The sequence below is a fragment of the Ricinus communis genome, chromosome 3 (genome assembly GCF_019578655.1).
Source record: "Ricinus communis isolate WT05 ecotype wild-type chromosome 3, ASM1957865v1, whole genome shotgun sequence".
Lineage (NCBI taxonomy): Eukaryota > Viridiplantae > Streptophyta > Magnoliopsida > Malpighiales > Euphorbiaceae > Ricinus > Ricinus communis.
Genome location: NC_063258.1, coordinates 15,267,334 through 15,277,835, shown reverse-complemented (window position 1 = coordinate 15,277,835; position 10,502 = coordinate 15,267,334). Strand labels below are relative to the sequence as shown.

At 39.1% G+C, this 10,502-nt stretch overlaps 1 protein-coding gene and 2 non-coding genes across 3 annotated transcripts; 1 reads left to right on the top strand and 2 right to left on the bottom strand.

The window, feature by feature from the left end:
* Nucleotides 1-622: 622 nt before the first annotated feature.
* Nucleotides 623-1,150, bottom strand: LOC125369556. The gene has a single exon (XM_048372329.1). The coding sequence runs from the start codon at nucleotides 1,148-1,150 to the stop codon at nucleotides 623-625; it is 528 nt and encodes a 175-aa protein (XP_048228286.1).
* Nucleotides 1,151-2,224: 1,074 nt separating this feature from the next.
* LOC112534958 lies at nucleotides 2,225-2,331 on the top strand. The gene has a single exon (XR_003079170.2). It is a non-coding gene; the product is annotated as a small nucleolar RNA R71 (small nucleolar RNA).
* Nucleotides 2,332-8,541: 6,210 nt separating this feature from the next.
* On the bottom strand, nucleotides 8,542-8,648 carry LOC112534954. Its single transcript, XR_003079166.2, has one exon. It is a non-coding gene; the product is annotated as a small nucleolar RNA R71 (small nucleolar RNA).
* Between the last annotated feature and the right edge of the window lie 1,854 nt (nucleotides 8,649-10,502).

Below are 10,502 nucleotides of genomic sequence, written 5' to 3'. Positions count from 1 at the left end.
AGACGTTGTGAATTGTGATGTTTAGATTGCTTTATGAGATTGAGAAATCCGTTTGGCAATTGGAATTTTGAATAGTAAGAACTAGTTAATAATCGCTTATAGATAAGGATAATTAACTAGCCGGATTAAGAATTAACAAAGCTTAATATAGGCGGATTAAAGCTTAATGCTAATTTAAGAATCAATCGTTAGGAAGAGATTCCAACTTTAGGTTATTAGGTTTAGGAATTCGGTTATCTCAAGAGAGAAACCGAATTCGGTTAAGAATTCGTCCACGGGTAGCATAATTAGACTCACCGATCTTTTATCTTTTGTTCAGTTGCCAACTAGTTTAGATTCCTTTTGGGTTTGTCTTCTTGTCTTGATTATTTCATTTATCAATTACTCCTGCATCTCCCTCAGAACTTAGCTTGTAGTTAATAGTTAGTTTAGAAATTATTCATTATCCATTTTAGGTTAATATAACAAAGAACAAAGGAGTAACTCTGGGCTTTCACTTTTCCGAGGAATACGACCTTGATACTCGCCATTAGTGCTAGACTGCATCAATAGGTACACTGCCTTAGATTGTAGCTTACACGATTTAGCGCATCATACACATAGCATTATTATGATCTAAAGACTAGCTTATGGGATTATGCAAGTCAAAGGTGACAGTCTCATCCCCTATCCTAAGTTTTAACTTTCCATCACAAACATCTATCATTGCCCTAGATATTGCAAGAAAATGTCTTCCTAGAATTAAGGGTACACTACTCTCACCGTCCATGTCTAAGATCATAAAATTGACAGGAAATATAGATTTATTTACTTTTACTAGTAAATTTTCTACAATACCTCTAGGATAGTTAACAGACCTATCAGCTAATTGTATACTCATCCTAGTAGGTTTGGTTTCTGACAGCCCCAATTTTATGAACAGGCTATACGACATTACATTAATTCCAGCCCCTAAATCAGCTAAGGCATCATTGACAAATAAGTTACTTATAACACAAGGAATAGTAAAACTCCCTAGATCATATCGCTTTTCCAATAACTTGTTCTGGAAATTTGCTGAATATTCCTCGTTTAAGGTCACGCATGCCGAGTCTTCAAACTTCCTCTTGTTGCTAAGAATCTCCTTTAAGAACTTCGCATACCGAGGCATTTGCGAAATAACTTCAACAAAAGGTAAATTTATTTGCAGTTGTTTAAAAATATCCAGAAATTTACCAAACTACTGCTCGACTTGTGCCTGCTTTAATCTAGCAGGGTACAGGATTTTGGGCTGGTATTCCCTCAATGGAATCTCCTCTACCTCTTCCTTCTCTAGTTCCTTTGCCTTGGTTGCTTCAACTTCCCTGCTTGAATCTACCTATGCATCAGCATTAGTGTTAGAAATAGAAGGACCAGGAACAAATTTACTTGACTGCAACATGATTGCGTTCACATGCTCTCTCGGGTTGGGCTCTGTAGTGCTAGGCAGAGTCCCTAGCTGCCTCTAAGCCAACATCCTAGAAATCTGGCCTATTTGAGTCTCCAAATTCTGAATGGAGGCCTGTTGATTCCTAAGTGCACTGTCCGTCTACTAAAATATATTATCGATAGAGGATACAAATTCCATCACCAACTCTTCGAGATTAGGCTTCTTTTCCTTAGGTGGAGGTAGTTGGTGTGAACTAGCTTGCGGTTGTGGCTATTGCTGATGCAACCTCTAAAAACCGGGTGGCCCCTGGCCGCTGTTATTCCTCCAACTGAAGTGGGATGATTCCACCAATTGGGGTTGTATGTATTGTTGTACGGGTTGTTCTGTTGTATAGGTGCACTACCCATATAGTCTACCTGTTCAATGTCAGCAAAAATAATAGAAGATGAAGAATTAGAAGGTGAAACAAACATACCTCCTGCATTACAGTTTGCACCATAGTACGGCCCACCTCAAAACTTGCAGCTTATCTAGGCTGCATGAACCGGCATTTGAAGCTGGTCTAATTTCTTGGTCAGAAGCTCCACTTAAGCTACCAAGGCTACTGTGGAGTCTATGTGGTTGACCACTCCCTGCTTGATTGGACGACTCCTAGAGGATTGTGACTAGTAGTTGTTCATGGCCATCTCCTCTATCAAATTTTACGCCTGCTCTGCCGTCTTACTGTTCAGGGCCCTACCTGCTGCAGCGTCTACCATCTACCTAGTAGCAAGGTTCATACCACTGTAGAATGTTTGAACCTACATCCATACTGGTAGTCTGTGGTGCGGGCAACATTGAAGCAAGTCTTTGTACCTCTCCCAAGCATCGTACATGCTCTCGTCATCGAACTGCATAAAAGAAAATATATCATTTCTCAATCTAGCAATTTTAGCAGGAGGAAAGTACTTATATAAAAATTTCTCAGCTAACGATCTCCATGTCGTAATAGTGTTAGCTGGGAGTGACTGCAGCCATCTTTTCACTCGGTCCCTCAAAGAAAAAGGAAACAGCCTCAACCGAATGGCATCATCAATTGTTCCACTTATCTTGAAGGTGTCACATATCTCCAAGAAGTTGGCGATTTGAGCGTTTGGGTCCTCGCTCGGTAGTCCCCAAATTATATACTATTTTGGACTATTTGTATCACGTTCGACTATATTTTGAAGTTATTGGCCGCCACTGGTGGTGGCAATATACTCGTCTGTGTCCTCTCAAGAGAAGGTCTAGCAAACTCGTACATTGTCCTGGTTTCCTCCGCAGCCTGGTTGTTGTCTCCTATCCCTATTGGTCTATTCACAGGGGCTTCAATCTCAATCTGTGCCTCCTCTTCTTCTTACATACACTTCCTCAAAAGATGGAGGGATCGCTCTAGTTCAGCAAGAGAGTCTATAGGAGTAGGATTAGAGATCATGGTCATAAACTACCTGAAATAAAAAGGTAGTAACCAAAGAACACAAGAATGAATAAAATAATAAAGAATAAAAAGAAATAAAAAGACAGAAAATAAAAATGGCTAGATTAACACAAACACAAATTCACTTTAGTTCATACAAAAGTTTCCCCAGCAACGGTGCCAAAAACTTGATAGGCTATTTCTGTAGCTACAATCTAAGGTGGTGAACCTATCGATGTAGACTAGCACTAACGGCAAGTATCAAGGTCGTATTCTCGGGAAAGGGTGGTCCTAGAACTACTGCAGCGTATTATGATATCTAACCCTAATAAGATCGATGAAGTTACTATTCTATGATTAAATGCAAGCAAAGTGATTAACTAAGTGTCAAACAGTTTAAAAGGATTTCGTGAAACAATCAAAGCAAAAAGCAAATCCAAAGGGATCTAAGCTAGTTGGATTTTAGTGAAGGTAGAGATTATATTGATTACCAATTGCGATTACCCATGAGCGGATTCTAAATTGAATTTGATTTCCCTCTCGAGAATATCGAATCCTCTACACCAAAGAACCTAAACGATGTAATCTCTTCCTAAAGATTGATTTTAGGTTAGCCTTGAGATTAAATCCACCACTATCAAGAGTTGTTAATTCTTAATCCGGTTAGTCAATTGCCGTTATCTATAAGTGACCATTAACCAATTCTTACTATTCAAAGTTCCAATTACCAAATGAACTTCTCAATTACATAAAGCAATCTGAACACCACAACTCACAACATCTCATGAATAATATGATTTCTCATTAATAATGAAAGCAAGAAGAAACAAGCATTGATTACCAAAGTCTCATAAACATTAAAAGCAATCCAACAAATAGAAACCCCAATGGGTTCAACAATTCCAGCTACTCATGCTAATAAGCAACACAAAGTAAGGAACAAATACAGAAAAGTGATTTGAAAGCATGTACACCCTTCTTCTTCAAGTCAGATGAAAAGCCCTAAATTCCCAAATCTGAATGATAAACCCTAAATTGCCTCTTGAATGCCTCCAAATCCACTTTTAATCTTTAATGTGATGTTTAAACCAATATAATCCTTCCTTCAATAGGCGAAATAGTCTCCTAAAATCGAATATTAAAGTATGGAAAAGGATGGTTCGTGCATGTATGTGTGAAATCAAGTCAGAAAATCAAACCCTAGCAAAATAATTCCCATTTACCTATATAAATGTCTCAGCACGGGCAGAGTCTAGGCCGTGTTGGACCTCCGAGTCCCACAAATTAGGGCTTCTTCTTGGACGTGTCCTCGCCGATGATGAGCCACCACAGGCCATGATGGAGGCCATGTTGGCCTCGAAAACTATGCCAAAATGGCACTCTTGAGGGTCAAGTTTTGATGGTTCAGCACGGCTAGAGTCCAGGCCATGCTCAGCCTTGAAATGGTAGCCGTTGCTCAATTTTGATGGATTATGTTCTGTATTTGCACGTATTTCCCTCGACTACTAATAATGTCCATCGATAATCACCTGAAACATGAAAAGAACCAAAACAAAGGTGATTCTGGAATAAAATAAGATAACTATGCATAAAAATGGAAGTAATTGGGCATATAAACATGTATAAAATGATACACATCAGCTAGGATGGTGAGGAGTGGTGAATCAGGTAGATTCTACATCAGCATTGGCAGCTCAGGTGGAGCTTCTAGCCAAGAAGATGGACCAACTCCAAATGCTAGTCTAAGCAGCACAGCTTAGCTGCGAGTTTTATGGTGGCCCGCACTACAGTGCAAACTGTAATGCATGAGGTATGTTTGCTTCTTCTTCATCTTTTTCTTCTGCTGACTATGAACAGGTTGATTATATGGGAAATACGCCCACGCAGCAAAATAACTCGTACAACAAAACTTACAACTCGGGGTGGAGAAACCATCCCAACTTCGGGTGGCAAAATAACAATACCCAGGGTCCACCAATATTTCAGCGGTTGCACTAGCAACAACCCCAACAACATACTATTCTCCCTCAACTACCTCAGAACTAGGAGAAGAAGTCCAATTTGGAGGAGTTGATGATGAAGTTTGTGTCCACTTTAGAGAAAAGGTTTCAGCAGATGGACACAACTCTTAGAAATCAACAAGCCTCCATATAGAATTTGGAGAATTAGATAGGCTAGATTTCTAAGATGCAGGCTGAGAGACAGCCAAGGACGCTCCCTAGCACCATAGAGTCAAACCCGAGGGAGCATGTCAAGGCTGTCACTTTAAGATCAGGTAAGTAGTTAGCTAGCTCTTTACCTATGGCTGATGATGATGTTGTTGTGTAGGATGAGCCAGCTAGGAAGGTGCTAGAGCCTGCAAATCGAGGACAAGAAGAAGAATCCTGTGAGAGAATACCAACTGCCAATTCCATATCCTTCCAGGTTAAAGGAAAAGGTTGATCAGCAGTTTGCTAAGTTTTTAGATTTATTTAAGCAATTGAGGATTAACCTACCTTTTATTGAGGCTATATCACAGATGCCTAGGTATGCGAGATTCTTGAAAGAGATTCTAAGCAACAAAAGGAAGCTGGAGGACTTGGGACTAGTGACACTAAATGAGGAGTGCTCGGCCATTCTTTAAAACAAGCTGCCAGTAAAGAGGCAATGATCCATGGAGTTTTACTATTCCCTGCATTATTGGTGATTTGCATATTAGTGATGCTTTAGCTGATTTAGGAGCTAGCATTAATTTAATGCCTAGTAGTTTGTTTGAAAAATTAAGTTTGAGTGAGCCAAAACCTACTAGGATGAGCGTACAGTTAGTGGATAGGACTGTGAAATTTTCTAGGGGAATAGTTGAAGATGTACTTGTTAAGGTAGACAAGTTTATATTTTTTGTTAATTTTGTTGTTATGGACATGGAAGGTGAGAGTAGCGTCCCTTTAATCCTAGGTAGACCTTCCCTTGCAACATCTAGGGCTATTATAGATGTGTGTGATGGAAAGTTACAGCTTATAGTAGGTGATGAGACTATTACCTTTGACCTTAGTACTTTTGTGAGACATTCACTTGACCATGATGATATTGTATACTCTGTGGATGTTTTGGATGATATTGTGGCGTCTGAATTACAGGAGATATTACTTGATGATCCTTTGCAGGTGGCATTACAGGCTGAGGATGAGGAGGAGTTGTCCAACGAGGAGGTGTGGAACAACTTGCTTGTTTGCTAGCTAGTGAGCCCAGCAGGTATGCTGACCATTTTATTGATATTGACAGGTCAGGTATGCAGAAATTGAGACTTTGACTTGAGCAGCCATCAGCCCAAGAGTTGAAGGATTTGCCTAAGCACTTGACTTATGCCTATCTGGATGAGGTGGAGAAGCTACAAGTGATCATTGCAACTGATTTGACTCCTGAGAAGAGGGAGATGACTTTAGCCTCTCTCAATAAGTACCCCGAGGGCTTTGCATACAAGACTACAAACATTTCTAGAATCAACCCCAGCTATTGTTTGCATAAGCTCCTGATGGAGTATAGTGATGTGCATCATATTATACATATTTACATGCCTAATTGTTTACATTTTTGTGCATAGTTATCTTATTTTATGCCAAAATCACCTGTGTTTTGGTTCCTTTCACATTTCAGACCATTATCGAGGGACATTATCAATAATCGAGGGAAATACGTGCAATTATGGACCAGCATCCATCAAATTGAGCAAGGACTAGCATTCCAAGGTTGAGCACGGCCTGGACTCTAGCCGTGTTGAACCATCAAATAGTTTACCTTCAAGATGCCATTTTGGCACGGTTTCTGAAGCCACCACGGCCTCCACCACGGCCCGTGGTGGCTCAGCACCGGCGAGGGCATGGCTAGGAAGAAGTTGTGAGTTGCGGGATGCGGAGGTCCAACACGGTCTGGACACCGCCCATGCTTATTAGCACGGGCTTGACCACGGCCGTGCTGAGAGATTTATATAGGCCAAAATGATTTATTGAACAAGGGTTTGATTTTTTGACTTCATTTCATATATACAAGCCTTTTTCTAGACTTCAATACTCGACCTTAGACGACTATTTCATCTATTGAAGGAAGGATTACATTAGTTTTAACATCAAATTGAAGATCAAGAGGAGATTTGGGAGCATTCAAGAGGCCAATTAGGGTTTATCATTCTGAATTGGGAATTTAGGGTTTTTCATCCAACTTGAAGAAGAAAGGTGTACATGCCTTCAATTTACTTTTCTGAATTTATTCTTTACTTTGTGTTGCTTATTAGTATGAGTAACGAAATTTGTCAAACCCATTGGGGTTCCTATGTTGTTGGATTGATTTTAATGCTTATGAGGTTTTGATTATCAATGCTTGTCTCTTCTTGCTTTCATTATTAATGAGAAATCACTTTATTCATGAGACGTTGTGAGTTGTGGTATTTAGATTGCTTTATGTAATTGAGAAATTCATTTAGTAATTGGAAATTTGAATAGCAAGAACTGGTGAATGATCACTTAGAGATAAGGGTAATTGACTAGCCGGATTAAGAATTAACAAAGCTTAATAGAGGCGGGTTAAAGCTTAATGCTAATTGAATAATTGATTGTTAGGAAGAGATTCCAACTTTAGGTTATTAGGTTTAGGAATTCGGTTATCTCGAGAGGGAGACCGAATTCAATTAAGAATTCGTCCACAAGTAATTGCAATTGGTAATCAATATAATCTTTATCTTCACTAAAATCCAACTAGCTTAGGTCCCCTAGGGTTTGCTTTTTCCTTCGATTGTTTTCTTAAATCTTTTCAGATTATTTGACACTTAGTTAACCGGTTGTTTATATTTAATCATGGCATAATAACTTCATCGATTTTATTAAGGTTAGATAACATAAAATGCCGCAATAGTTCTAGGATCACCCTTTCCCGAGAATACGACCTTGATACTCACCATTTATGCTAGTCTGCATCGATAGGTTCACTGCCTTAGATTTTAGCTACACAAAAAGCCTATCAAGTTTTTGGCGTTGTTGCCTGGGAACTTTTATGTGAACTAGAGTGAATTTGTGTTTGTGTTAGTTTAGCCATTTTTATTTTTCTATCTTTATTCTACTTTATTTTATTCTTTTATTCTTTTAGCTACTTCTGTTCTTTGGTTGCTACCTTCCATTCTTAGGTAGTTTATGACTAGGAGCTCTAGCTCGATCTTGTAGAGCCTTTGTCTGATCCAGAGCGATCCCTCACACTTTTAAAGAAGCGTTTGCAATTAGTAGAGGAGGAGATTGAGGTTGAGATACCTGTTGATAGACTAGAAGGGATGGAGAATCGCAAAGGAAATGTTGCGGCAGACGCCAACAGAACAATGTACGAGTTTGCTAGACCATCATTGAATAGGACACAGATGAGTATACTCAGATCGGTGGTGGCAACTAACAACTTCAAAATAAAGCCAAATGTGATCCAAATGGTACAGTAGAGTGTACAGTTTGGAGGGCTGCCAAGCGAGGATCCCAATGCCCATATGGCCAACTTTTTAAAGATATGCGACACGTTCAAGATAAATAGAACTACCGATGCTGCCATCCGGCTGAGATTATTTCCATTTTCTTTAAGGGATAGAGCAAAGAGATGGCTGCAGTCCCTTCCACCGAACACTATCACTACCTGGAAATGTTTGGCTAAAAACTTTCTTTACAAGTACTTTCCTCTAGCTAAGACTGCTAAATTAAGAAATGACATTTCTTCTTTTGTGTAGATGGACGACGAGAGCATTTACAATGCCTGGGAGAGGTACAAGGACTTATTGAGATGCTGTCCATACCACGGTCTACCAATATGGATGCAGGTTCAGACCTTTTACAGCGGTTTAAACCTTGCTACAAGGCAAATGGTAGATGCTGCAACAGGTGGGGCCTTGAACAACAAGACGCCGGAGCAGGCGTAAAATCTGATAGAGGAGATGGCCATGAACAACTACCAGTAGCAATCCTCTAGGAGTCAGCCAGTCAAACAGGGAATGGTTAACCAGTTAGACTCCACAGCAGCCTTGGCAGCTCAAGTGGAGCTTCTGACCAAGAAATTAGACCGGCTTCAGATTCCCAGTTCAAGAAGCCCAAATAAGCTACGAGTATTGCGGTGGCCAGTACTGCGATGCAAACTGTAATGCGGGAGGTATATTTGCTAGGTCCTCTACTTCATTTATTGTTTCTACTGACCATGAAAACAGGTTAATTACATGGGGAATACACCCGGGCAGCAGAATAACCCTTATATAGAAGCACATACAATCTTGGGTGGAGAAATCACCCCAATTTTAGTTGGCGCAATAATAATGCCCAGGGTCCACCAAAGCCAGAGATCAGCAGTTGGATTATCAAAGCTTCCTCCACCAGTCGAGAAGAACTCTAACTTGGAGGAGTTGGTGATGAAGTTTGTTACGTCCATTGAGATGAGGTTCCAACAAACCGACAATGCTCTTAAAAATCAGCAAGCGTCCTTTTAGAACTTGGAAAGTCAGATTGAGTAGATTTCTAAGATGTTGTCTGAGAGGCAACAAGGAGCGCTCCCCAGCACCACTGAGTCTAACCCGGGGGAGCACGTGAATGCCATCACTTTGCGTTCCGTAAGTTAGTTTCAGCTCCTTTTAAGCCTTTTTTGACGATTCCACTATTGATGTGCAGGTTGAGGCGAGCAGTAAGGTTAAGGAACCTGAAAGGCAAAAGGTAAAACCAATCCCAGTCAAGGAGTATCAACCCAAGATTCCTTATCATGCTAGACTGAAGCAAGTAGAAACGCAAGAGCAGTTCAGTAAGATTTTGGATATTTTTAGACAACTGCATATTAACTTGGCTTTTGTTGGGTGGTTTTTTCAAAATTCATAAATATGCACGTTTTACGAGATTATTTTCTTATATGGACAAATATATCCCTTTTACGGGGTTGTTTTCTCATATTATAAAATTAACCTATTTAAGGGGTTGTTTTCTCATACTCACAAATATACAAAATTATAAGGTTATTTTCTCCGATTGATAAATATCCCCGTATTACGGGGTTGTTTTCTCATATTAAATAATTTACTCCTTCTAAGAGGTTGTTTTCTTAGACTCGCAATTACACTACTTTTATGGAGTTGTTTTCTCAGATTTATAAATATACACATTTTACGAATTTATTCTGTTATATTGATAAATATACTACTTTTACGAGGTTGTATTTTCATATAAAATTATTAACACTATTATAGGGTTGTTGTCTCAAATTTATAAATTTACACGTTTTACGGAGTTATTTTCTTGTATTGACAAAAATACCCCTTTTACATGGTTGTTGTCTCATATTATAAAATTAACCCATTTAAGGGGTTGTTTTCTCATACTCATAAATATACAAAAACTACGAGGATATTTTCTCTGATTGATAAATATCCCCGTATTATGGGGTTGTTTGCTAATATTTATAAATATATCTCTCTTACGGGGTTGTTTTCTCATATTAAAAGATTTACCCTTCTACGAGGTTGTTTTCTTAGACTCGCAATTACACTACTTTTACGGGGTTGTTTTCTCAAGTTCATAAATATACATATTTTACGGGGTTATTTTCTTATATTAATAAATATACCACTTTTATGAGTCGTTTTCTCAAATTAAATTATTAGCACTATTATGGTGTTTATTTCTC

What these genes read in the sequence shown, in the direction of transcription:
- LOC125369556 (XM_048372329.1), bottom strand. Translation starts at nt 1,150, where the DNA reads ATGCCTCGGTATGCGAAGTTCTTAAAGGAGATTCTTAGCAACAAGAGG.